Below are 27,786 nucleotides of genomic sequence, written 5' to 3'. Positions count from 1 at the left end.
ATTTTACCCCATACTGCCCTCTTCACAATTATGAGGACTAGAAACTTTCTTTTTTTAAAAAAAAAAAGCAAAAGAACGAAAGATTCCAAACGGAGATTCTCAGAGTCCTCTGTTCTGCACCGCCGTTGCAGCTCCCGGTCCCCTAAATGCCCTGTGATAACATCCCGGAACGGTTTGGCTTGTCAGCCTGCATTCCTGTCCCCCCTGCCCCCCCCCCCCCGGCCTGAAGCCAATACCCTCAGCTTCCTCGTTTCCTGCCCAGTTCCCTCCTCCGTCGCTGCCTCCTTGGCGTTGCAATTAGACAGACGTCAATAGTCCGATAGAGATCCAGGTAAGATGCTGAAATGCATTTTGCTCCCGGAGACGCCGGCTTATCAGAGGGAGGCCAGCGTGGTCTTAACCTGTAAAATGCCGCCTTGCAACAGCACAAAAGTTCTCTTTAGTATGTTAGCTGTATCCGTCTGCAGGCCGTCGCTGACACCCACACCTTCTTCCCCCCCCTTTCTCCCCCCTCCCTCCCACCCCCCAACCACATCCTCTGAAAAATTAATCAAGGTGATAGCAGTTTAATCCATCTCCTGGAGAAGGGCAGCTAAGCTTTAATCAGGCCTTTCCGAGACTTGACTATCGCTTTGGAATCAATGCTGTTTATTCCAGCCCCCAAAGAAGGCCTCCGCCTTCTCCCTCTCCCCCATCTCTGCTGCTGCACAGATTGAAGTCACTGTCTCTCTCTCTCCCCCCCCCCTCTTTTATGCCCAGCCAACCTCTCAGCTAACCATTTAGGCCAAAGCAACAGATTATTCCATCTGACTTGAGATCGGTCGAAATGATCTTCAGACTCCCCGCTTATCTGCAGCGGTTTAAGTGAAATAGATTCTAGGAATTTTCTCCCAGGTGAGGCCGGATAGCGCATTCAGCCGCCGCGTTTGGCTTAGGTTGGCGGCTTGTCTCACCTTCGAGCAGCTGGCTGTGTGCTTACCTGCCTCGCCTTTGTCGAGCGCTGCACGAGGGGGCGACTCGGTGCTGCCTTAGTGTGAGGCACTACATCCAGGTGAGCCTTTTCAACTCCGTGGCAGGTGTTCGCTCTCTGTCTCTCTCTCTCTCTGGTTGCTGCCTTCCTGCTCCGCCGCTGTGAGGTCACACAACGGGTGGCCAATCATGGATCCGGAGGGAGAAATAAGTGTGTGACAGTTAATGCCGCGGCTGTGAGGGAAATGAAGGAGTCAGTTTAGCTGGGGGAAGAGGGGCGAGCGGTGGAACTCAAGGCTTTGGGACACTCGGATGTACTCCTTCAAGCGTTTTTGCTTTCCTACTTGCGTTCTGAAAAAGCAAGCAGCGCAGTACTCATAGAGGTGAGCCGTTGAAACTCGGGATCAAAGTAGGGAACAGGCTGGGAAAAGTTTGGAAAGGCCCTTGCTACATTTGGGAAGGGCCTTTCTCCGAGTCAGGCTTATAGGAAAACAACAAAGGAGAGGACCTTCTTTGTGGTAGCCCCCACCCACCCCCAAATTTGCAATTAGACAATATTCCAATAGGGGTCCAGATAGGATGTTGTCCCCAGTGAGGCTGGCCAGGCACCGACGTTCTCATCTTCATGGCGCCATGTTACGATTGTCCTCGGTTCTCAGGTATTTGAGGGCATACGATGGGTGGTTGAATGAATCAGCCGAATTATTTATGGTTGTTTGATGAAAGCAGTTGTATTTTAACGGATAATTGTTGGGGTTATTTTAAATTTGCATACATTCGTTCTGTTGTAAAGTTGCCTTGGGTCTTGTTTTGATAATGATGGATGATGACGATGATGATAATTCTGCTCAGCGGTGGGAATTTGCCTCCCAGAATCCCTCCCCAAAGAAACAGGCAGGCTGATCAGTACCTCAGCCAGTGTGGCGTAGTGGCTAGAGCGTCGGACTGGGAGCCGGGAGATCCAGGTTCTAGTCCCCACTCGGCCATGGAAGCTCACTGGGTGTCTTTGGCCCAGTCACAGCTTCTCAGCCCAACCTACCTCACAGGGTTGTTGTTGTGAGGATAGAAATGAAGAGAAGAAGGATTATGTATTGGGTTCCTTGGAGGAAAAAATGTGGGATAGAAATGTAATAAAATAAATAAAAATAAATACCTTCCCCACCTTCAGAATAGGAGAAGATTCCTGCTGGGTCAGGCCAAAGGCCCATATCTCGAGCCTCCTGTTTTGTAGAGGGACCAGGCAGGCACCTCTAGGAGGCCCAAAACCAGGTTCTGAAGACAAGAGTTATCTCCCATTGCTTGTCCTCAGCCGCTGCTGTTCAGAGATAAGACAACTTTTGGACAGGGATGGTCAGTATGCCCATTGCGATAGGAAGGTCTTGATTAACTTACCCTCTTCCATTAATTGATCTAATACCCTTTCAGAGCCATGTACGTTAATGGCAGCCACCATCTTTTGGCAAGCAAATTCCATAATAGTCTTACGCGCCATAGGAAGAAGCCTTTTCTTTGGTCTCCCCCTTCCATCGAGAGCAAATTGCCTCTGCCCACGTCAAGATTTATTTTACCCATGGTTGGGAAGAAGGGTGACACCTGCTGCTACTTCTGAACCAGGCCTTGAGCTGAACTTCCAATCTTGCTTCTCTGTTCCTGGACGAGGGATGTGTGTACAAGCAAAACTTGATTTCGGGAAACTTCTCCGAATTTTATTGCTAGGCCTTTTTGTTGTCCTCTCTGTATCAGATTGCAATCTTTGCTTTTCCTCTTGTTGCATGAAAATACGTGCCTATTTTCACGTAAACTTTTTCAAATGCACGCATTTGAAACATGGACATTCTTCTCCAAAGGATCAAAGCGTGTGCGCGTGAATTTTTGCGAATTGAAAGTACGAATGTTTACCTGCGCACGTGGCTTTGTTTTGGTCTGCACATCACAACGCAACCTTGGGAATGTGCATGTTCCGACCACAGATTGCCTTTTCGTCTGTGTTCAGCCCAGAAGATGCAAACTGGGTAAATCCTGATCAAAAATGGACTGAAACGCATTTCTCATCCATCCCTACCTGAATTGTCTCCTCGCCAGTAAACCAGTAAGGGATGTGGAAGGAATCCTTTCATCAGCTTTGGCCCCAGACTTTGGCTCGCTTCCTTGCGAGTCGGGCCAGCATCGAATCGGACCAGCTCGTGGATTTTCAGGAGGGCTTTTTCCCATTAATAGGAAGTTGCGCAAATTACAGCTGCAGCTTGTATGATTTGCGCAAATTCTGACCGTCATTTGCCGATGAAGCAAATTATTCATTTGCAAGCCATTTGCAAATGAAGGCTGGAATTTGTGCAGATTATGTAGATTGCGTAAACTTTCTATTTATATGTGTGTGTGGCGGGGGACCTGAAAAAAGTTCCTGGATTTCGGGAAAACTCTGCGGCTCACCTCACAAGTGCAAGCTGAGCTGGGCAGGCAGTGGGAATCCGGAGGGGCCTCAAAAGGGCTGGATTTGCAAACGACAGACGCCCCTAAAATCCCTCCTCGCCAAGCTTCTGCAGCCCCTTCCCTACCGTCCCGGCGTTATGAATTTTGCCCCTCGCCCATCCTGGCCTCCTCCTCCCCACATGCATTTTCAACGTGCAAGTAGAGAAACGAGGCTTTGAAAAGCAGCCCTGGGGAGAAGTGGTGATCCCGTTATAGCATATTCTGACTGCTTTATATACAGCACTCCGGAGTGTGTTCTGGGAAAGGAAGCCAAGGCAGCGGTGTGAATCGCAATCTCCTCTCTTTCTCTCTTAACCAGGGGCGGGGTGTGTGGGGAAGGCAGGGGAAAATACCTGCAGGGACTGCCAAAGCTTCCAGCAGTGAAGCAGGTAACCTTCCCCCACCTTCCTCCCTGCCATCCCCGGCAGGCGCTCCGGAGATCAAACGCCAGCCCTATCTCGGTGGAAGCGGGGGCTGCCGGAGCGCCCGCTGTCAAGCCGACCGCAACGTTCCTGCGTCTAATATGGAAATACGAGCATATCAGAGGCGCGGGACAAGGGGCTGTGCTGGCAGGTCACGGAGGAAGCGTTCTCCCCGGGAGAAGGTTCCGGCTCTCCGATCCTCCTGCCCTCCAGTAAAATCCTCCGCTCCCAGCGCTGCGGTGTAAAGATTGGCTCCCCCCTTCCTGATACCCTGGAGAAGAGAAATGCATTATTGAAAGGTTGTAGAGGGAGAGAGAGGAAGAAAAATTGTAATGGGGAGGTTTTCTCTCTCTCTCTCTCTCTCTCTGTCTGTGTGTGTCTCTCTCTCTCTGTCTCTCTGTCTGTCTGTCTGTCTCTCTCTCTCTCTCTCTGTCTCTCTCTCTCTGTCTCTCTCTCTCTCTGTGTGTCTCTCTCTCTGTCTCTCTCTCTCTGTCTCTCTCTCTCTCTGTCTGTCTGTCTGTCTCTCTCTCTCTCTCGCTTCCCACCCACCGCTCTCTGGTCTCTTATTTGTGCAGCTGCAAAAATGAATCTAAGAGAACTTTCATCGCTTTGGGGAAATTTTGAGCCAGGCTAATGTAAGCATCGGGAGAGGCAAAGTCAAAGGAGAGATTTTTCATTTCCTGCAAGATGCGATAGGCACCGCTGATTGCACTTTCCGCCCCAGGTGCTGTGTGAGGTGCTGTTTAGGTAGGCAAAGGGCAGGATGGGACGGCTCTGAGCCATTGTAGCTGAAGCCGTTTGCTGACCATGAGGACTAGGAGCGTGAAAGAATCCTGAGTTCTGCTCCAAAAGGAACCGCCGCAGGGAGCCTAGAAGGTCTTCTGTTTGCAAAAGACTGTTCTTTCTTTTCCAGTTGTGGAAACTTTGTTTTAGGAGGCAACGTGCCCAGGCCTGGAGTTGGTTTAACTCCCAAATGTATTTCTAGAGTCCAGGGCTCAGTTCGGGGGTCATGCAAAGTAATATAGAAAGCACCTTTGAGCATGCATTAGAGTATTGTTTGTATACCACTTTTGAGAAGTGAAATGGGTTCGATATCTCCCGTGCTTTGAGTGAAACAGCCTTCACTGAGAGACACTTTGGGCATGTTCCCGTATAAAAATAGGCCAGGAATCCTGGCTTTAATTAACCATGAAATAATGAAGTGCATGATTGTGCATGCAGTTCATTTGTTCCCGCTTTGTGCAAGTGAAAACAAACCAAGATTCCTGCATTGAGCCGGGGGTTGGACTCGGTGGCCTTATAGGCCTTCCAACTCTACTATTCTATGATTCCAAGGGGCGCATTTTCTCGTTACATCTGAACCTGGCCTAGCTAGGATTCATAAACCAACAACAAACCCTGGTTTATAGCTGGCTTACCATCCTGGCTTCTTTGGGAGCCCTTCACTGTGGTCCCGGGTTCAAATGTTGTGTGCAGCTATTCCCTGCCTGGTTTGCTCGCCTGCTTGCTTGAAGTGGTGGGGGGGGGCAACGGTCTGCCTCCTCATGTTCACAGCTCTCGTTCACATCATGGCTTATTAAGCCAGGAATCCTGGCTTATCGTTACACTGCCTCTGTGTTTTCGCTGCCCGTGCCTAGCCTTGAGGTTTTGAAACAGCCGCACAAGCTGACTTTGGGAGTTCACCAGCCATTAGGCAATGGCTTTCCTTGTTACCTGTCTTTGTGGGGGCAGAAATGCTGTAAATAGGGGGTGGGTGGTGATAGGGGAGGAGATGCTAAAGCAGAGGTCGTTAAGAGTCCTGTGAGACTCTCGCTTCAGTGGGAGAAGCACGCGCTTCGCATATAAAAGCTTCCGGTTCAATCCCTGGTAACGCAATGTAGAAAGATCAGGTAGCATGTAATAGGAGAGATCCTTTGCTTCCCCGATTCCATTTGGCCAGAATAAAGAATACTTGCCTAGTCATAGGGATGGCAGGACTACCAATTTTCAACTTCTCCTAAATTCTCCGGAAATCACTCCAAAGCTTGTTTCGGCTTGCTCCCGTTTTCGTTTCTCCCCCGTTCGTCGGCTCGTTCGAACGGGAACAGCGTGCGCATGGGTGCCTGTTTTTCTAAAGCGCCCTTCCCTCCGTCGTCTAAAGTGTGAGAATCCATCTCTCTCTCCTTTTAAGTGCATTTCAGTTCTTTTTTTTTTTTAACACGCCCACAAATTCGGGAATTCGCAAACCTTCCTCGAAAAGAAGCCCTTCCGCTCACGCTCGGGGTTGAAAACAGGACGCGGGACAGACCCCACTGACGGAGCTGAACTTGTGTGCAAAGCGGCAGCGCTGGACCCCTGGCCGGCCTCACGATGGATCAGGGCCCTCGGCAAGGGGCTGACGCTGCTTGTCCGCTGGGATGGGAGGTGAAACGCCGGATAAAGGCCCCGGCAGAGCTCCCCGCGTCGCCCCGCCTGAGCAAGGAAGACGGAACGGCAGGCGACCCGCCTCCCCGTAGCATCTGTGCGCTGAGCGGAGCAGCAGGCCGGGCAGCTGCGGCTGTCTGGCTCGCGCCCTCTGAGCGGCTTCACCGGAGCCCACGTCACACCTGGCGGCGGCTGGGGATTTGACAGGATCAAGCTCCCGCATTAACCCGCCAGCGCTAAAGACCAAAGCAGACAGCAAAGCCACGGCGGCCGAGCAGGAATTGTCAGGGGCTCAGTCGGGCAGATCGCCCCTGTTTTTTAAGTGCAGCAAATCCCCCCCCCTCCCCTCCCCACCCAGCCTTTCTCTGCACCTGAAATCTTCTCCGGGACAGATCAGGAGGCGTTTACAGTCATTAAAAGCGCCATGATCTCCCTATCAGCTGGCTTCCACCACCTCTTTCTCTGGCTTATTGGGGCGGGGGGGGGGGGGAGACGGGGATGGAAACGGAGACCCAGCGATTTTTCCCTTCCTAAATCCCGGCTCTCCTCCCCCCCCTCCCGCCCCCTGGCTCCCCCATCCCTGACAGCTTTGGCTAAGAGTGTCGAGAAAAGGGGGGCTGAGACAGTTGGTGCGTTTGTGATCCCTCTCCAGGGAGGCGGGTGGGCGGCAAGCGTGGGAGGCCCTTGTCAGTCAGCGGCACGGAGTGGCGGCGGTTGCGGGAATAGAAAGGGGGGGGGGAATTCCAAAGCCGTTGCTCCTTCCTTCCCCAGGGCGCGAGCCACCTGCTGCACCGGCTTCGCTTTGTGCGTGCTCTCTCCTTAATTATAACTCCCTCCTCGGAGTCATTGGGACTCAGGGCCTTGTGGGCCAGGAGGGAGCCGATTCCCCCTGCTCCTACCCCGCTGCGGCGAGGTGGGGACGCTTCGTGGCCCTGGCGCGCGGCAAGCACGTCCCTCAGGTCCTCGGGGCGGGATGGGGGAGCTCTCCACCGTTTCCCTGACCCCTTTTCAGAGTGCCCTGACCTGACGGGAGACGAGAGCGATCCTTCCCAGGGAGGCGACCGCCAACCAAGGCGAAGCGCCTCGGCTCATTAGCGCAGAGAGGGAGGCGGCGGAGAAAACCCCACACATCCGCGTCCCCTTTTGAGCCTTGAATCTCCCCTGCCTCAAAAGGGTTTGCGGGCAAGGGAGGGCGCTGGAAAAAGCGATGGTTTTCCAAAACGTCGCGTTTCAAAGAGTTTCGCTGGGGGAGCAGCAAGCCTGAGCGGCGTCCCTTTCTGTTCGTGCCCCACGCCCATAGGGCCGCCACCCCGGCGCTCCCTCGGCTGGTGCTCGCTGTAGGATCTCGGGAAGCAAGCAGCACCATGAGTGGTTCAGCCTTCACCTCGAACGAGCGAGTAAATCACACCAACGGGCATGGCCGGTATAGGGAAGAGGCTACAGTGCCAGACATTGGCCAGGGAGACCTGGGTTCCAATCCTGTCACTTGCCAGGCAAGAAGCTTGCTGGGTGAAGTTTGGCTTCTCTCTTTCTCTTTCTCTTTCTCTTTCTCTTTCTCTCTTTCTCTCTCTCTCTCTCTCTCTCTTTCTCTCTCTTTCTTTCTTTCTTTCTTTCTTTCTTTCTTTCTTTCTTTCTTTCTCAACCTAGCCTACCTGGCAGGGTTGTTGGATCCCGGAGGAGCTGTCACATAGAGGAAGGCAAAGTCTGCTTCTGTAGTGCTGCACAACAGGGCAGAAGTAGATCTAATGGCCTTAAGCTACAGGAAGGTAGATTTTGGCTGAACATTAGGAGGGACGTCTTGATGATAAGAGCAGCTTGACCATGGAATCCGTCCCCCCACCCCACCCCAGAGGGCTCAAAACACGCTGGAGCTTTCCTAGCAGAAATCAGAGAGCCTTCTCTTGGGGCTGTGCTAACTCTGGGTATCTTGCACCGAACAGTTGGTTGGACTAGATGTCCTCAAGGTTCCCCCCCAAGCGTAGGATCCCATAAAAAGCGATAATCCCACATGCACTGACTCGAACGCCTTGGAAAAACAAAACCCGGTTTTGCTCCAATATTAAGCCGCTTTCAGCGTTTCATAGAAAAGTTGAGGTATACTGTTTTATACTGTTTAGGTTTTGGATGGTTTTAAATTTAGTATACTTTTTAATGTTCTCTGTTTTAAACTTTTCTAAACCGCCCAGAGAGCTTCGGCTATGGGGCGGTATATAAATGTAAAAAATCAAATCAAATGAAATCCAAGTAGAAATAGATCAGACTTCCGCCATGTCTCGGACTGCAACTCCTATTGGCCGCGCTGGCCGAAAAGAATGGGAGTTGCAGTCCCACATATAGCTGGAGGGAGGCAAGCTGGGTAAAGCTGCAATAGATGGATAGATAAACCACGGCCCTCCCCGCTGCCAGGGGCTGCCTGACCCTTGCCAAGGGCTGCTGCCCCCCCCCCCCCGACAGCATAAAAGCCCCCTCTGCACGCTCACCGCCACCAAAACGCTTGCACCTGCTCAGCTTTTTGCAGGCAGGGCGAAGATGTGAAAAGCAAGCAAGATTTTTGCCACCCCTTCCCGGGCTTGTCCCTCGAGTGTCGGCCATCTTGATTCTGGACCAGCTCTCGGTGCAGCGGGGGTGGAGGGGGCACTCCTCGAAGCCAGCTGCCTCGGGGTCCAAACGGCCCAGCACGCGCTCGGAGCCGAGAGAGGACCCGAGGCGTATGCAAAGTAGTTTTCCCTAATAGATGGTTATCTAATTCAATTAACGCACCGGCTGTTCCGATGGAACCGTGGCACGGGGGGAGAGAGAGAGAGGGTGTCTGGGGGTCCCTCTCCCCAACTCACTCATTCTGTTTCCCCCCCCCAGCCCCCCCTCCTCGCAATGTTAGCACTGTTGTTGGGAGTTCCTCCGAGTAATGAAAAGCTCTGTCCTGCGGGGATGATCAGAGATAAAACGGCGTCGGAGGAGGCTCTGCCAAAGCCAGAGAACGGTAATTACCGCCAAGCCCTGCTTACAGTAAACAAACGTCGCCCGGCCTGGTTTTTATCTTCCGCCGTGCGCTGCGGCAGGGACCCCAGGGCACCTTCGCAGAGGCGGGGAACAGCCGTTCTCAGTGGTGGCAGAAGTGTTCGAGAGGCAGAAATTGACAGCTGGGGTTTACCACCATTTTTTTAAAAAAAATCCCCCTTCCCTTTCCTCCCAAGGCAGGGGTGCAGAACCTTCTTCTGTCCGAGGCCTGAAGCTCTCGGGGGCCGCATGGCGCTGTGGGCGGGGCCAGGGGCTAAAGTGGGTGTGGCCAAAAAAAAAAAAGCCAGCATGTGGTTGTTTAAAAGCTCTAACTAAGCCGAAGGAGACGCATTTCAACCTTATTAGAATGGGGAGAAACTGCACAAAATCTGGGGACCTCCGAAGGGCCAGATTCACCCCCCGCAACCCAGGCCTGAAGTTGCTCATCCCTGCTCTAAGGAATTCAGAGCAGCATTTACAGGGGGTGATGCCAGGTTTATCCTCGCAGTAACCCTGTGAGGTTAGGCGGAGAGAATTCATTCCCGCCCCCCTCCCAGCTGCTGTGAAGGCTGCAGCTAAAACCAGAGGAACACGAAATTCTTGTGTGATGCAGGGAGGGTGGGGAGTTGGCAGATGACGTGTTGATGTTGTGTCCCCACGAACCCCGGTTCCACTCCACCACTGCTTACGGTCCACATGGCTAGCGTTCCTTGCTATGCAATCCTGCGCATCGTTGCAAACGCATGTGCTCTTTTAGATGCACATCTATTTAAAAGAAAAACAGAGAACGAAAATTAACATCTGGAGTCGGCTGGCGATACGGTCTTGTGCGCCCAGGTTTTGTTTCCACGTCGAGACATTGGAACTTGTTTTCAGGGGTGGGTGTGCGAGTGCCGTGCGCCATGTTGCTGTGATGTTCCCTGCGCCCTGGGAGCATGGCGAGGAGATTCCCACCCCCTCCTCATATCCCTCCATCCCCCCTCATCTTGCTGTGGACGACCTCGATCCTCCCAGAGTGCAGGACGCGGAATAACGGGCTCAAGTTAAAGGAAGCCAGATTCCAGCTGGACATCAGGAAAAACTTCCTGACTGTTAGAGCAGTACGACAACGGAATCAGTTACCTAGGGAGGTTGTGGGCTCTCCCACACTAGAGGCAGCTGGACAAGCATCTGTCAGGGATGCTTTAGGGTGGATTCCTGCATTGAGCAGGGGGTTGGACTCAATGGCCTTGTAGGCGCCTTCCAACTCTGCTATTCTATGATTCAGGAAAAGCTTCCCGACTGTTAGAGCAGTATGACAATGGAACCAATGACGTAGAGAGGTGGTGGGCTCTCCCACACTAGAGGCCTTCAAGAGGCAGCTGGACAACCATCTGTCAGGGATGCTTTAGGGTGGATTCCTGCACTGAGCAGGCGGTTGGACATGATGGCCTTGTAGGACCCTTCCAACTCCGCTATTCTATGATTCTATGATTCTATGATAAGCCCACCTTCATTTTTCACCTTCTGCTCCCCAGAAAACTCGCACACGCCCCTGCTGGAGGGCGCCGTGACTCAGATGACCCCCGAGGAGCATTACAGGCGCATGATGTCGGCCCTCAATGAGCATGGCACCTTTGAGGAGCAGCAACAGCAGCAACAGCGCCTCTACCAGTTGGCCAACAGCATGGCGGTGCCCAGCCACAGCGGTGAGTTTCCTTTCGCCTTCGGACAGGCGATCCAACCTTTTTGGTACGGGGCAAAGCTGCACACGTGATGGGCGGCTGGGGAGAAGGGAAGGGGCGGGGACAGGGGAAGGGGCGGGGCCGTCTAGGGAGGACCTGGTTGGGGCCGCAGAAGTGCCACATTTGCCCCGAGGTTCTACACGCCTGAGCTAGAGGGTGGGAAACCAAGGTGGTGTTAAACTCCACCTCTGTGGGTTCTTCAAATGCTGGAGTTTATCTCCGCCTGCGGGCATCTCTCACAGGCCTTTCGGGTATTGGATGTGGTCTCTTGGAGCAACCTTGGGGGTGGGGGGGAAACCGGAGCCCACAAAAGATTTTTGCTCGCTGTCCTACCCAGACGCACCTACGTTAGATCATTTCGTCCTGTGTGACGAAAGCAGGAGGGAAATTCCCTCCGACTTCGATAAAGCTTTCCTGCTTGATCGCCTGGAAGCAGTTCTTGACTCGCCACAGGCGACCAGGCAAGTCGCGGCTTGGTAGCCTGGCTTTAGGGCAAGACTGGATGCCCAATGAGATCCACCCCACGTCCATCTCTAACCCCCTGGAATCGCAGAAGCTCCTTTGGGGGAGGGGGGGGGAAATGGGCTCGGTTGAGATCAGGGATAAATTCAGTTTCTGCTGGTACAAAGCACTGATTATCTGTGGGCACCAGCTAATGTTTAATAATTGAGGAACCTCTGTGTGCGTGCGCGCTCGTGTGTGTGTGTGTGTGTGCTTAATTGCTTGCCTCTCTCCTCCACCCCTCCGTTCTCTTGCACATGCCGCTCTCCGTCAACATTAATCCTGCATTCTCCGTTCTCCCCGCCTGGAACTGTCATCCCCAGAGCATCCGGGTGTCAATCACTCTTGATTTGCAAACCGTCAGAGAGCGCAGCATTGTAAATAACACATCCTCTGTATGTGTGCGGCCCGGGGGGGGGGGGTTGTTTGCTAGAAGACCGGGGATCGAGGGGGAAGGGTGGGGTGGGTTGTTGCGGTCATCCGAGATCAATACGGCTTCTGCAACTGGCATTGCATCAGGCTTTTAAATTGCACACACACACACCCGGCACAACCGGCCGTTTTCAGATAATTAATTTATAAACATGGAGACATTCAGTCACTGGCTGGAGAGAAACTCTGAGCTTTCAGTGTGTTTTCTGGAAGGGTTGGCTGTTTCTCTCTCTCTCTCTCTCTCTCTTTTGAAAAAAGCAAAACGTTCTCCTTTAAAAATTGCTGAGTAAATCTGTATGCACCTACGTCTTTGCAGAATTCATTCATTTATTTATTAGACTGCTATGCCTCCCAGGAGCCATATCTCTCTGGGTGGTTCACAACAATTAAACCCCCAAAATACCCAAGTAATTTTGCTGCCGGAGGCAAAGGACAAGATGGCAGCCTTCCCGTTTCACCTACAGAAGCCCAACGGTGCAGGCCGGTGAAACTCACTTGGCCAGTGGGGATGGAGCACCATCATCTACCACAGCTGAAAGCAGCAGGCTAGCTTAGAGGATGCAGGGCAGACTGCCTCTAACACTCAGCTCTATTCTCCGATAGACAGGGCTGCCCCCTCCATCTGCCCCTTGAGGCCACTCCCTCACTGTGCCTTATAGGAGGGCCGGCCCTGAAAATGCAACATAATGTAAAATGTTCAAAAGTTTAAAACAAAATAAAACTGTAAAATAGAAAAGTGTGTGTGTGTGTGTGTGTGTGTGTGTGTGTGTGTGTGTGTGTAGTAGGGCTGCAATGTTTAATTGATTAATCAATATTAAAAAAACCTTTTAATCTATGGGAAAATGTGCCACCTATTAATCAGGCAGCTGTGTCTTTAATTAATATTGAATCATTCTTATTAATGCAAGTGCTAATAAAAACAGCATGTCCGTTGTCATCTTAAAAGAGGCATTCTCCCTTCTTGCAGGCCCTGGAAGGGGCGGGGTGCCCCTTCTAAGTAGATGCCTCTTATCGCAGGTGTGCATTACCTGAAATGCAAGGAAGTTGTGCTTTCAAGCAAATGTAATTGAATACAGCTCCTCCGATGAATCCGTTAAATCACAGGATTTCATGAGTGGATCTTTGCCCTTGATGCGCAGACTGTAGGCTGAATGCAGACTTAAGCGTCTTCAGAGTAGACGCATTGAAATCACTGGAACGTAATGTAATAACCAAAGGCCTATCTGGTTAAGCATTCTGTTCTTAGACTTGCTGGGAATGATGTGAGTTGTAGTCTTAACACATCCGGAGCACGTTAGGTTAGGGAAAGCTGCAGTGGAAATTTGGGCTTGCACTTTTCTCCTAGATCTCTCTCTCTCTCTCTCTCTCTCTCTCTCTCTCTCTTTCTCTCTCTCTCTCTCTCTCTCTCTCTCCCCCTCCCTCCCTCCCTCTCAGACACACACACACATTGTTCCAGCAGAAGGATAGAGACATCAAATAGTGTAATAAATAAAGCATCTTCTGCTTCTTCCAAGTGTGGTACAAACAGCCACTAATTAGCACTCACTAATTACCTGGCCATGGAAGGATTAACGCTGCTCCTGGTTTACAGAAGAACGGAAGGGGGAAACAGCTAAGCTATCTCAGCTGGGTTGGATTGAAAACCTCAAATGGAGGGATAGGTACTTACTAATATAAGGTTCATAGCTTTCCTTACAAGAAGCACGGGGGCGGGGGGCGGTTATGACTAAGAGTGCCATTTTGCGGAGCAAGGAGGTAGCGGGATTCACAGAGTCTGGGTTCGCACAATACACTAACCCACACTCAGTGGCTGAATATGGATTGTTTGTTGCATCGTGGGTTCGCGTGTTGCCTGAACCCTGGACATTTTCCGCAGGGTGGCTTGTTAACCATGCAGTATGGGTTACTTTTATCGAACACGCCACCACGACGTCCCACGGTTTGTTATTGGGTTGTTCAGAGTGGTGAAGAAGCCACACTGCATGGTTAACATGCGGGGGAAAGTCCTGGGTTCAGACAACACACTAACCCAGGATTCAACAAACAACCCATGGTTAAGAACATCAGAAGTGCCCTGATGCTGGATCAGACCGAGGGTCCATCTAGTCCAGCACTCTGTTCACGCAGTGGCCAACCAGCCATCGGCCAGGGATGAACCAGCAGGGCATGGTGCAACAGCACCCTCCCACCCATGTTCCCCAGCAACCGGGGCACACAGGCTTACTGCCTCAAATTCTGGAGATAGCACACAACCATCAGGGCTAGTAGCCATTCAACAACAAGACACACTCAACCACTGAGTTTGGGTTAGCGTGTTGTGTGAACATCTCCAGTGTGATTTGTAGGCCTGCTATTGAAGCAATTTCCATACGAAGAGGTACTCTACCTTTCCAAGCTAGTTTTAACAGGGGAGAGCAAATCTTAAATGGACCTTTGACCTGATCCGGTAGGTCTCTCCTTACATTCAAGTTTAATTTTTTAAAAAGCGACGACAATAGAATTAACCCAGTTTGGTGTGGGAAAACTGGTGGCAGAGGGCACAACCGCTTTCCCCATGTTTCCCAGGGATGACCGCTTTGTTTCCGTTTTTACAGACCGGGAAACTGAGGCTGGGCGTGAGCCCACGGCTTGACCGAAGCCGCTCAATGAGTCCCTGTCTTGAGTCGAGTGCAACTTTCAAAAATAAAAAAAACACGCGGTTTTATCTGGTGTCAGTGCTATCTAGAGTAAAGCCGTTGAAATGAATGAACCTCAACGTAGTCGCGACTAACTTAAGCCTCATTCATTTCAATGGGCCTACTCTACGTAGGGTTTAACACTGGACGCTGCTTATAGGCCCGTAAGCTTTGCATTTGCGCAAGTAGGCGATTTCAGGCCACGGATGTCGTGGTCTTACAGGGGTGGGTGCGTTTCGATCGCATTGTGGCTTTTGAGTCCTGTTACAAAACACACAGCTGATATTTCTCTCCGCCCCCCCCCCTGCCCCGCCGTTTTCGCTCCTTTAAAACGCCGTCTGCCTTGAGAATAGAACGGAGCTTTGCTTCTGCACCTGCCGCTCTCTGGGTGGTCATTGGAGGGGGGGGCCCTTTACGTCGGCCCCGAAATCCAACCCTACTGAATCCCCGCACGATCAAACCCCCCTTTGTCTCAGCGAAACATCCACCTTCAGGGCTCCCCCTCCCTGCCTCGTCAAACCCCCCCCCCCCACTTCGCCTCAACTGTTTACCGGCCTCAGGTGCGTGATTCACCGCTTTCCGCTTGCTCGGAATTCCCCGCACATGCCCAGAGGCTAAGCCCCGAGAGCGCTCCCGGCAGTGGCGAGCGGACTGCCCACGCACTAACACCACCGGAGGCAGATGCTTCTCACACTGCCATTAGCAAATGCCAAACCACTGTTGCTCCCTCCTCCCTTTCCTCCCTCCCTCCCTCTCTCCCTCTCTCTCTCTCTCTCTCTCTCTCTTCCCCCCCCCCCAAAGCATCCTCTTCTTTGCAGCTCGAAACTAAAGCCCAGGGAAGGCGACAAGCGTTGGTCAAGACAGACTTAACGTGGCAAGAGCGATATATAAATGGCCCCAGATGAGATATAAATCAATCCCAGGCAGCCAGAGCAAGCCAAGGCGAGTGGAGCGAGGGCTGGGGAAGGGGGGGGGGCGAGGGGTGAGAAAGAGAAACCCCAGCCGGTGCGTGAATTATTGCCAGCCGCTGCCTCTGCATCCTTCTCGCAGCGGGCAGGCGGGGAGGGAGCGGCAGAGAAGAACTTGCGAGAAAGATGGTAGTGGGAGAACGGAAGGATTTGGGTACAGGGCCATAGGCAGGCTATTAAGCAAGCAAGCTGGGGTTAAGGCATGCCGAGGACATTAAAAAAATACCATTAAAAAATAAACCGGGAAAGTGTGTTACATTATAATAGGGAGGTAGTGAAAGGGTACAGCCCAGTGTTAGGAGGTGATTGTAGCTCAGTGTTCCATAGGCTTCTCTGAAGGTAGGTATAAAGGCACTAATAAAGTAAGTTTATTTGAACTTCTTTTGAATCAGCTCTAGTTTGCATTTATTACCACCAATGCTAAAGGCTGCATTGCCACGCTTCCTCTGTATAAGACAACTCTGCTGTAAGTCACCCCGGACTTTCCTACGTATTTAAGCCACAGCGACTCCATCTTCGTTCTCTTACATCTTTGGTATCTCCGGCATAGTTAGAGGCCCTTCATAATACGAGGCCCTATGCCATGGCTTACTTGGCTTGTTCCTAAATCCAGCACTGCGCAGGAGGCACGAATCTCCGGGCAAGCAAGGAGGCAGGTGCCACTAAGGCCATCAAGTCCAACCCCCTGCTCAGTGCAGCAATCCACCCTAAAGCATCCCTGACAGAGGGTTGTCCAGCTGCCTCTTGAAGGTCTCTAGTGTGGGAGAGCCCACAACCTCCCTGGGTAACTGGTTCCATTGTCATACTGCTCTAACAGTCAGGAAGCTTTTCCTGAATCGTAGAATCATAGAATAGTAGAGTTGGAAGGGGCCTACAAGGCCATCGAGTCCAACCCCCTGCTCAATGCAGGAATCCACCCTAAAGCATCCCTGACAGATGGTTGCCCAGCTGCCTCTTGAAGGCCTTTGTTGGTCCCTGGTCAACAGCTGGTTGGCCACTGTGTGAACAGAGTGCTGGACTAGATGGACCCTCGGTCTGGTCCAGCAGGGCTCTTTTGATGCTCTTCTGAGAAAAACAGATGCGCCCCCAGACAGCGGGATTGGCGGCCGCACGTAGATCCATTTTGCCTTTCAAATCCGCTGTCGTCTCCCGTTTCGTGCTCCTCTTCACAGCCACGAGGACCTCCAGAGCTCTTTTCAAAACCGCGATAACGGAAACTGAGAATCCTTTCCGCTGCCGGACGTACGGGGACACATGTGGCCTGCGTGGAAGCTCGACGTGGCTGGGTGGGACGGGGACGCAAACGGAGGGATATCAAATGAGCCGGTTCATTCGGCCAGGGACAGCTGAACGCTTCGCCCACCCCCCCTTCCCGTTTCTCATGATATAGGTCTACAGCTGTTAACTGTGCCCTTTGCTTGAGCCAAATAGCTATTTCTGTACAATCTGCTCCTGCGTTCTCCCACCCTGCTGCTTCTGCCGCTTCTTCTTTTCCTCTTGGGTTGGTTGCACAATTCCCTCTGACTTGCCAAAGCCAAAATCTGGGTGTGGGTGTGCGAAGCCAGGGGAAAGGACGGGACAGGCAAGAGCTAACTGGCTCAACTCAAGCATACGTTCTTTTGCTGCTTAACGGCGTCTAGGAACTCTTTTTAAAGGCCCGGTTTAGGCAGGAAACTTTTGACTGCTCATATGGGAGCCAATAGACACAGCAGCGGGTAGATTACTTGGGCTGCAATCCCACCCCTCTCTCTCTCTCTCTCTCTCTTTCTCTCTCATCCTCAACACCCCACACCTGAGTGTTGACAGGAGGAATCTCCTCTCCGTTGCCCTGTCATTCTCTTAGCTAATCCCGTTTAACGCTCCGAAGGAGCCTGATTTTCATTAGAGCTCAGAGAGAGAGACAGAGAGCAGCTTCCCTTCATAGGCAAAGTTTCTTGGGGAGAGACAGAGAGAGAAAGAAGGGCGTAGGAGACAGAAGGAGAACCAGCCAAGCCTTGGAGTAAGAAGGAGGGGACCCTGTGCCTCTGTAAGGATAGAAATGGACATAGAATCATAGAATAGTAGAGTTGGAAGGGGCCTATAAGGCCATCGAGTCCAACCCCCTGCTCAAGGCAGGAAGCGAGAAAGAGGGGGGCCTCTGAAGACATGAAAGGGGTCGGTCGTGGCTTCCCCACTGAGCTCCCCCCAACCCTCCAGTGTCTCTGATCCAAGGTTGATGGGGCTCTGTTTCTGTTTCTTTTTTAAAATCGGCTGCCATCACCTTCAGATTGGTCTGCACGCCTGCAGAAGGGAGAAAGGCCCCCACGCTTTTTCTGTCACGCCAGGAAGGGGGGAGGAGGAGGAGAGACTAGTAGAGGGTTGGCCCAAGCGCATCCGGCTGTGTGGTCTTTGTGCGGACGCACGCAGGCGAACGGCAGCTTCTTTGCGGCTTCCCTGGCCAGTCCGTTCTGTAGAAGACCGGATGTAACCTGGCTTTTGTTTTTCCTGTGCTAGTCGCTTCCTCGGTTCTGCAAGCCTTTGCCCCTGCTGGCAGCCGTGTGGGGCCTGACTGCAGCTAACGAGCGGCAGAGGAAAGGCACTTTGCACATGCTCAGAGGCCCGCTCGTCCCACGCTAGCCGGCCGTTTCTGGGCCTCAACCCCAGTGGCGATAAACTCCCGGAGGGGTTCCCAGCTCGCCCGCCAGTTGACCCGGGTTTTCCTCCTTCCTTCGCAGATCTCCTCCGAGCGCGACAAGAGGTGGCGGCGGCGGCGGCCCGCAACCCCGGCACCATGGAGGCCCACCTCCCTTCAGCCAGCAACTCGTCCAGTCAGCGCAGAAAGCAGGGGCTCCCCCAGCACCGGGATTCGCACTTCACCGAGAGGTACCTTTTTGGCCTACGGGGTTCCAGGAGGTGTCCCCCGTATGTGGCATTGGGTTTCCACCCACTGATCGACATACCTTTTGCAAAGGGGTGGGAGCGTATCTGACGCCATCCCGACAAGGCCAGGGGTCATCGGCAGCCTGGTTCAGCTCCTCCTGGAATGCGGGCGGGCAGGTTCGCTTGCCCTTTGGCTTGTGTGTCAGTCGCAGGCTGTAGATGGCCGAGCGCATGGCGGGGAACCAGAGTCGGGCTTGAGGGCTGCTGCAGGTGGAACGGGGCTCCGCGCGTGAAGCCGGGGCACAGCACAGGAAGGGGAAACCGCAGGACGATTCTGATCCGCCAGACCAGAGCGGCAATGTGCAGGGATGCAGGCAGATGGACAAAGACGCCCGAAGGCCAGTGGAGCGGAAGGTGGGCGGGCCCAGGAGCACTTCGCGTAACCTTCCCCATCCTGGTGGCCTCCAGATGCATTTGACTGCAATTCCCAGCATGCTTAGGGGATGCTGGGAATAGGAGTCCACACACCCGGAGGCCCCTAGGTTGGGGAAGGGTTCCTTTTTTTATTATTTGGTACCCCCACCCTCCAGAGGGGCTTCCACGGCTTAATAATAAGGCAGTCCCCGCTCTTACGTTTACAAGCTGCAACACAGCACACAAGGAAAGGGGATTGGGAAGGAGGAGGAAAGGAGCAATGCTTAGGCACCGGTACTTTGCTTCAAAGTTCTGGCAGGTGTTCTTTTTGGCAGGGAAGGTCTCCGGCTGATGGACGGGGCCAGCTTGGTCTCCCCTTGGTTAATCCTGGGAGGCGGGCAAATACAGCCTCCCGGTGGCCCTTGGTTCTCTGGCTTGGAGCTAGACTGTGCCAGACTAGCCACCGTCAGGGGTGGGGGGAGCCTTGCTCTGTTGTTGGCACCAAGCACGGAGTTTACCCATCGCCAGAAATTGCTCGTTGCTCTGTAGGGAACTCAGTCTCGGGGGATCCTGGTCATCGAGGGCAGAGGCCCTTCTGATGATCGCAGAATACTTGCTAGCACTATCCGTCTGCTTGGGCCGCCGTCTGTCCGGATTTAGTTCCGTGGGTCATACGGTTCCCCGGTGCCCTGCCGTCGAATTCCAGGTATTTGGGCGACGTGGTTGTTCAAGGGACAAGAAGACACTCTGCAGGTGGTGAGAGGCCTTACTCCTTTTTAATAAGGCCACTTGTCCCAGGAGCAAGTCCTGTTAAGACTTAGGAAGAGAGAGAGAAAGACGTGTTGTTTTGAGGTCCGTCTTCTTCCAATTCTCTTTCCGGTGGTTTGGCTGCGCAGATGGGCCTGAGGCATGCCTGGCATGACTGCCGGGAAAGAGGAGCATGTGTGCGTGTGTGTCTGTAAGGGGGGGGGAATGTACTTCAGTTGACCTGCCCCATAACACACACACACACACACACACAGTGAAGCAAGCGAAGCGTGCTGGAGACAGATCTGTCAGGAATGCGGACATAGGCGGGTTTCATCTCTGACAGTCGGCAAAGCAACCTCGCAGGCTCTGTGTGGCCTGGAAGGCAGCCAGGAGACTGGCGGAAAAATCACTGTGGCGGAGCGGGGCTGGAGGTGGGGCGGCGTGGGGAGGGGTGTGAGGCAAGGGAGCAGGAATGCAGGGAGCAAATGAAACGGCCCTGCCTGCTGCGGGCCGTTGTCAGTCACTGACAAAACTGGTAGGCCGTTCCGTTAAGAGACGATTCTGGTCAGTCGCTTGGCTACCACCATTGGACTGGGTTTGTTTGAGGGTTTGGGGTGGGGGGTTGTACACGCTGTAATGCTTAGGGAAGGACTGCAGTTACCGTAGAATAATAAAGGCACAGAATTATAGAGTTAAGAGAGATCCTTGAAGGACATCTAGTCTGACCCACCAAGGAATTGTAGTGTCACGGTAAATGTGAAAACGTAGGCTCTCCTCAAGACAGTCCCCATAGGCCTCACCACACCAAAGTTGCTGGCAGCTGTGTTGATCCATGCCAACACACCAATTCTAGCAGTTTTCAACTCCACGAGCAGCAGGTCTTTTGTGAAAACACACCTTTTCCAACAGGAGTTCCCAAATACTTGTTTTGTCTCAAGTCTAACATAAGCGATTCATAAATACTGTTCAGTAAATATCTGCTCTCTGCGTTGTGTAGCTTTTCCAAGTGCCCTATGGGTGGATGAGCAGAATTTAAATTACTTACTTTTATGCACTTTCAAAACCTTCTTGAATATATTTTCGTCATGAAGAAACAACCATCAATGTAACTTTATCTTATTTTGGAAGAAAGAAGGGTGGGAGGAGGACACTGGAGCTGGCCAGTCTGTGCTGTGCATAAGTCCCTACAGGTGAAAATGGGTTTCTCCTAAGCTTCATCTGAGGAGGGGGTGGGGTTTGAGGTTGTATGTGTACACATTTTGGGGTCATTGTTGATATGATGGACATCTCTACACATCCTGACATAAGGTGTGTTTCGAGGGGGGGGAGTGAGGCTGGTGGGATCCTTCCCTCAAGCCTATGTGCACCAGTTGCTGGGGAACATGGGTGGGAAGGTGCTGTTGCACCATGTCCTGCTTATGGGTCCCTGGTCGACAACCGGTTGGCCACTATGTGAACAGAGTGCTGGACTAGATGGATCCTTGGTCTGATCCAGCAGGGCTCTTTCTTACGTTCTTAAGTTCCTATGAAATTCCAACATTAAGGGAGACAGCAGACGAGAAGAAGGTAAAGCGTTGCATGGGCAGAAATGTAGTCACACTGCCTCCCTTTCAGGGGTTTATCCAAAGGCAGGCCTTGCAGCGGGATTTGAAAGAGGAGAGAGCGGGGGGGGGGGTCGCATGTAACCATCCTGGGACCATCACTTAAGGGAGCAGAAGAGCTTTGACGATTCCCTCCGCTGCTTTTCCGCGACGGTTCAGTCTGAGGGAAAAGGCACCTTGGAGAGCCACCGAATCGAGACGTTCGCAGCGGTCTGCCTCTCCTTTCCCCCAGGCCTTTCGCGTTCGTATCTGGCTCCTGTAGCCCTTTTTTTAAAATAAATAAATCGGTCAGCAAGGTCAGTCCGAGCTGCTTTTGTGTACGCCTAGATGCTCCGGAGGCCGCGGAGGTTCGAAGAGGCAGGTAGGCTGTGAATGTCCAGGGTTGGCTGGAGCATGTGTGTGTGTGTGTGTGGACAGGGGAGAGATTGCGTGGCATAGCGAGGCTAGGGACGGGAGGGGGGACACGGGTTCTGGCTTGAACAGAGCAAACTGCAGGTAGATTTATGGCGTCTGCCTTTCCCGGGAGTCAGGCAATAATGCATGACGCGGGGGTTGCAGGCAAGGGAGGCAGCTTGGCATGGTGCTAAAATTCCATTTCAGCTTCCTGTCGGGAGCTCCGCGGGGATTAGGTCAGTTCGCGGAGGCAGCGGCAAGAATAATTAGCCACTGAAGAATTCAGCCATTAGCTGGAGGCAGAGAGGCGGGGAAGGGAGGGGAGGGGAGGGGAGGGGAGGAGAGGGCGGCCAGCGACTCGGGGCTTATTTACGGAGGTGGCGCTGCGGAGAGCGGGAGCGACGGAGACCTTTTCCGTCTCGCTCGGGGTGGAGGCAGCCGAGCGCAGCTGCAAAGGCGGCCGGGCGGCGGTCATTCGGAGTGGGTTAGGTTCCCCGGGAGTAAGAAGCAGCGGAGAGGAGGACGCAGCTCGGGCTGGTAGAGCGGGAGGGGTCAGTCCTCGGCCTTGCATTCGGGCGAAAGGATTTTGGGAACGGCCTCTCCTTGCCGAGACTTTTGCAGTGGGTGCAGCGACCCAAGCGCCAGCACGGCTGCTCTGCTTCTCACTGGGGCCGTCTGAAAACGGCGCGATGCTGAAGGGAGGCAGAATTCTGCTTCCGCTTTTTAATTAAAACAAAACAAAACAATGCAAGCTTCCAGACCTTGCAGATACAAGATACATTTGAGACGTTTCGACTCAACATTCGGAAGATCGTCGTCACGTTACACGATCGACAGTGGAACACTCTGCCTCGGATGTTGTGTGTGTGTGGGGGTCTCCTTTCTTAGAGGTTTTCAAGCGGAGGCAGGGTGGCCTCCGCTCAGGGATGCTGTCGCAACAGCGCCCGTTTTCCTGCATTGGCCGGGGGTGGGGTGGACTAGATGTCCTTTGAGGAACCTTCCAGTTCTAGGCCTTGAGGAAAGCCCCTGCTGGATACAGCCAATGATCCATCCCTAGTAGTCCCTCTTCCTGTGCTGCCCAGATATCTCTGGGAATCCCATAAGCATGGCGTGGAGGCAGATACCTTTCCAGAGCTACACGGCCTCTATACACGGAGGTTCCTTCGAACTTAAACAGAGCCCTGTGCTGGATCGGACCAGGGGCCCATCCGGCTGCTTCTGGCATGCAGGACGTGACGGACGCAGGGCCCTTTTAATGGCAGAAATGGGAGAGGAGGAGGGACACTTTCCCAGCCTTCTGCTTCTCGCCCTGCTGTTTTGCTCCCAGCTGATGTAAGCAAGGACTTGGGAACCAAACCGTCTGGAGGACAGGGGTGCAGGGATGGCATGGGGGGCGAGGGGAAGGTTTGACACCTCTTCCCCCCCACCCCACTGTTCCCCCCACCCCAAGTGGGCGGGGCCAAAATCCCCAAAACATGTTTAGACAAAAAACCAGTCCTATAACTCCTATGCATGTCCAGACAGAAAACCAGTCCTATAACTCCTAAACATGTCCAGACAGAAAAACAGTCCTATAACTCTTAAGCAAGTTCAGACAGAAAAACAGTCCTATACTCCTAAGTATGTTCAGACAGAAAAACAGTCCTATAACTCCTAAACATGTCCAGACAGAAAAACAGTCCTATAACTCTTAAGCAAGTTCAGACAGAAAAACAGTCCTATACTCCTAAGTATGTTCAGACAGAAAAACAGTCCTATAACTCCTAAGTATGTTCAGACAGAAAAACAGTCATATAATGCCTAAGCATGTCCAAACAGAAAAACAGTCCTAAAATGCCTAAGCATGTCCAGACAGAAAAACAGTCCTATAACTCCTAAACATGTCCAGACAGAAAAACAGTCCTATAACTCTTAAGCATGTCCAGAGAGAAAAACACTCCTATAACTCCTAAGTATGTTCAGACAGAAAAACAGTCCTATAACTCCTAAGTATGTTCAGACAGAAAAACAGTCATATAATGCCTAAGCATGTCCAAACAGAAAAACAGTCCTATAAGCCCTAAGCACGTCCAGACAGAAAAACAGTCCTAAAATGCCTAAGCATGTCCAGACAGAAAAACAGTCCTATAACTCCTAAACATGTCCAGACAGAAAAACAGTCCTATAACTCGTAAGCGTGTCCAAACAGAAAAACAGTCCTATAACTCGTAAGCATGTCCAAACAGAAAAACAGTCCTATAACTCCTAAGTATATCTAAACAGAAAAACAGTCCTATAACTCCTAAGTATATCTAAACAGAAAAACAGTCCTATAAGCCCTAAGCACGTCCAGACAGAAAAACAGTTCTAAAACGCCTGAGCATGTCCAGACAGAAAAACAGTCCTATAACTCGTAAGTATGTCCAGACAGAAAAACAGTCCTATAACTCCTAAACATGTCCAGACAGAAAAACAGCCCTATAACTCCTAAACATGTCCAGACAGAAAAACAGTCCTAAAACGCCTGAGCACGTCCAGACAGAAAAACGGTCCTAAAACGCCTGAGCATGTCCAGACAGAAAAACAGTCCTATAACTCCCCAGCCAGCAACACATTTCAACCTCTTAAAAGTTTATGCAAAAGCTAGGAAACTATCAAATGTTTGGTGGTTGGAGAAACCGCATTTGGCCCGTGGGACTGAGGTTCAACATCGTATTCAACACTCAACTTCTCCCTCTTCCCCCCCCCCCCCGGCCAGCTGCCCATCAGCCTCCTCCTCTGCCCCCCCGCCCCCCCCCCTTTATAAGAGGCAGCTTGTACGTTAGCGATCGACGCTGGGCTTAAAAATGCACCACATGGTTTTAACCGTATAATGTGTAACCCCGTAATGACTTAAAGTATTGATTATTTGAAGGCCATTAGCGCTTATTGTTAAAGAAAAGTCAATACTTTTAAAGCCTCGTGAACCATTTGTCTCCTCTTAAAGGACGTATCAAATTTAGCAACATGCAGTTAACCCCCCCTAATATCCTTGCGCACAAACCCCTGGGTGGGGTGTGTGTGTGCGTGTGTGTTGCTTGTGTGTGCACACAACACCACATCCATATACACCCGAGCATCTTCTTCCAAATGCCAGTCTGTTTCCTCCGTGCTAATTTGTTAATTTCCTCCGGTGTGCACACAAAAGCCTCCTAGTTTACTCTGGATTAATGAATGGATTCCCTGACGCCCCCAGAGAACAGGACTCAGACCAGTGGGTAGAAATTGCAAGGGAGCAAATTAAGGCAAAGATTTATTTATTTATTTATTTATTTATTCATTACATTTTTATACCGCCCAATAGCCGAAGCTCTCTGGGCGGTTCACAAAAATTAAAACCACAATAAAACAACCAACAGGTTAGAAGCACAAATACAAAATACAGTATATAAAAAGCACAACCAGGATAAAAACCACGCAGCAAAATTAATATAAGAGTAAAATACAGAGCTAAAACAGTAAAATTTAAATTTAAGTTAAAATTAAGTGTTAAAATACTGAGTGAATAAAAAGGTCTTCAGCTGGCGACGAAAGGAGTACAGTGTAGGCGCCAGGCGGACCTCTCTGGGGAGCTCCTTCCACAACCGGGGTGCCACAGCGGAGATGGCAAACCTCCAGCTTGGGGACCCAATCCCGCCATCCTGGGGTCCCACTCTGGTCCTTCCAGTCTTCCCCTAAAGGCTCCGCCTCCTTCTGGCCCCACCCACTTCCTCCCAACCACCAATCGATAGTTTTTGTGCAGCTTCCTCCCATTCTAAAGGTCAAAATGCCCCTCCTAAGGCAATAAGAGCTTTAAGATGCAACAGGCCAATATGTATTTGTAGTTTTGAAAGGCGTTCCTTCCCCCCCCCCCGCACGAGAGGAAACATCCTAGCACCAAGAGGTGTTCGACTGTGGAACGGACCACCTTTGGAGGAGGTGGGCTCTCCTTCACTGTCAGAGTTGGTAGAAGCTGTTTGGGGGTAGATTCGGGACAGATAACAGGAAGGTGCATAGTTGAACTATGGAACTCACTACCACAAGATGTAGTGACGGCCACCCATTTGGATGGCTTTAAAAGGGGGGGGTTGGATAAGGGGGGTTAAAAGGGGGGGTTGGATGGCTTTAAAAGGGGGGTTTGACAGCCTTCTCCTGGAGGAGAAGGCTGTCAAGGGCTACTAGCCCTGATGGCTGTGCGCTACCTCTAGGATCAGAGGCAGCCCGCCTGTGTTGCTGGGGAACATGGGTGGGAGGGTGCTGTTGCAGTCATGCCCTGCTTGTGGGCCCTTAGTTGACAGTTGGTTGGCCATTGTGTGAACAGAGTGCTGGACTAGATGGACCCTTGGTCTGATCCAGCATCAGGAAGCCCGATTCCGGCTGGACATCAGGAAAAACGTCCTGACTGTTAGAGCAGTACGACAATGGAACCAATGACCTAGGGAGGTTGTGGCCTCTCCCACACTGGAGGCCTTCAAGAGGCAGCTGGACAACCCTCTGTCAGGGATGCTTTAGGGTGGATTCCTGCATTGAGCAGGGGGTTGGACTGGATGGCCTTGTAGGCCCCTTCCAACTCTGCTATTCTATGATACTTACGTTCATGCAGCTCCTGCGCTGAGGAGGGGATTGGGTCTAGGCAAGGTCTGTTTCAAACTCCACGATTCTACGAATCGTCGCCCCTTGGTTTTGCCATCATAAAACCACTCTGCCAGGGAAGAAGCCGTCATTCCAATCCCGAACTCTGGCTCCCTAGCTTGGTCTGCTTTAAACCACCCCCACCCACCCCAAAAAAGACCACAGAGAGAGAGAGAGAGAGAGAGAGAATATTTAAATTCTGCACCAAGAAAAGGCTGCGTTCTGCATCCCTGCATAAATTATGCAGATGGTGCAAATTTGCATAATTGCTCTTCCTTTGCATGATTTATTCCGCAACGCCGGCTGCTTTGCATAATTTATACCGGTTTGGGCAATTAACAGGGAGGGTTAAAGGAGTCTGACAAGCTCCCAACGCCTTCCCTCCGGCAGCTGGAGACGCTGTTCGGCCAACCCCTTCATCTGGTGCTATTTCAGCAGGTGTTGACCCGGTCCTCTGTCTTCTATCTTCTCCGCCATCAGGGCTAGAAACTTGTTCGGGATTTTTAAAACCTTTTCACGTTTCCCAAAAACGATCTTTTTTTTTTTAAAAAAAAAAGACTGTCGAATCACCTCTCTCTCTCAAAAAAAAGACCGCAACAGAACCTTTTCTAGCCCTGTGGCTACGACGCCGGCCTTCCCTGCCTCTTACCTTGCTTGCAAACCCGTCGGGGCCTCGAGATCGATGCATCCTCAAAGGCTCTGTTCTACACGGTGTCCGGAGCCAAAAAGTTCACGCAGGAGAAAAGATTGACGTTCGGCCGCAAGAGGAGCCAAGCATTGGATGCCACGCCGACCCCAGCTCCCCCTCGGGGAAGGACATTCACGGCGGTAACTAGCTGGCCCTTGATTTCCGTCCCGTTGTTGGGGAGTGCCGTGTTCATCCGCCAACCCCACTTACAACCTTGGCTCTCCAACCCACCCCCTCCCTGAGTTGCAAAGGGGTTTGTAAACATCCAGATTCAAGGGACATTGTCTTCATCATGGAAACCCAGCACGCGGTGGAGGGTGCGCGCCGCTTGTCCTTTCAGGGCGTGGGCCAGGCTTCTTGCCTCCGGCGAAAGAGGAGCAGGCCTCGGAACGCACGCCGCGCCTCCCCTCCGGATGTGTGATGCAGGGAGGATTGGGAACGGCAGGGAAGCGGCCTTTTGAACTCCGTGAACAGCCCCTTGATAAGATGCCGGGGGACCCCAGGGGTCTCCGGAACACAGGTTGAAAACACTTGGGCAGGGGTGGGGCGCATATGGCACCCGTCACCGCCTGATCTCAGCCCTGAATTCGGGGGCAAAAAGTATATTTTTAAAGGGGAAAAAATGGCACTATAGAGCACTCTAGGGATCATATTTAGCTTGTCTAGGCACCGTGCAGGATGTAGGTAGTCCCCCTGCCTGTGCAGGCAGCTGACACCAGGTGGACAACGCCCGGGTGCGGCGGGGTAGCGTGGAACAAGGGGCGGCGCGCCGACCATTGGTAACGTAGGGTGAATGGAAGTGAATTGGGCTCTAGAAGGAGGTGGCCAAAAAGAGAGGAGAAGCTGGTTCCAGACTGAAGGCATGCTTGGCAAGGAGGCACGGGGACAGGAG

At 52.2% G+C, this 27,786-nt stretch overlaps 1 protein-coding gene across 8 annotated transcripts in view; it reads left to right on the top strand.

Annotated features, from left to right (window-relative positions):
• SAMD11 (sterile alpha motif domain containing 11) overlaps nucleotides 1–27,786 on the top strand; it is a 273,793-nt gene that overhangs the window by 216,695 nt on the left and 29,312 nt on the right. For all 8 annotated transcript variants that reach the window (XM_063145111.1, XM_063145108.1, XM_063145107.1 and 5 more), the window contains 2 exons: nucleotides 10,778–10,948; nucleotides 18,275–18,422. In XM_063145111.1, the coding sequence (XP_063001181.1) occupies nucleotides 10,778–10,948; nucleotides 18,275–18,422 (319 nt within the window). The remainder of the gene's footprint in view (nucleotides 1–10,777; nucleotides 10,949–18,274; nucleotides 18,423–27,786) is intronic.

Source organism: Elgaria multicarinata, chromosome 20 (assembly GCF_023053635.1).
Source record: "Elgaria multicarinata webbii isolate HBS135686 ecotype San Diego chromosome 20, rElgMul1.1.pri, whole genome shotgun sequence".
Lineage (NCBI taxonomy): Eukaryota > Metazoa > Chordata > Lepidosauria > Squamata > Anguidae > Elgaria > Elgaria multicarinata.
This window is presented reverse-complemented; position numbering and strand designations above follow the sequence as displayed.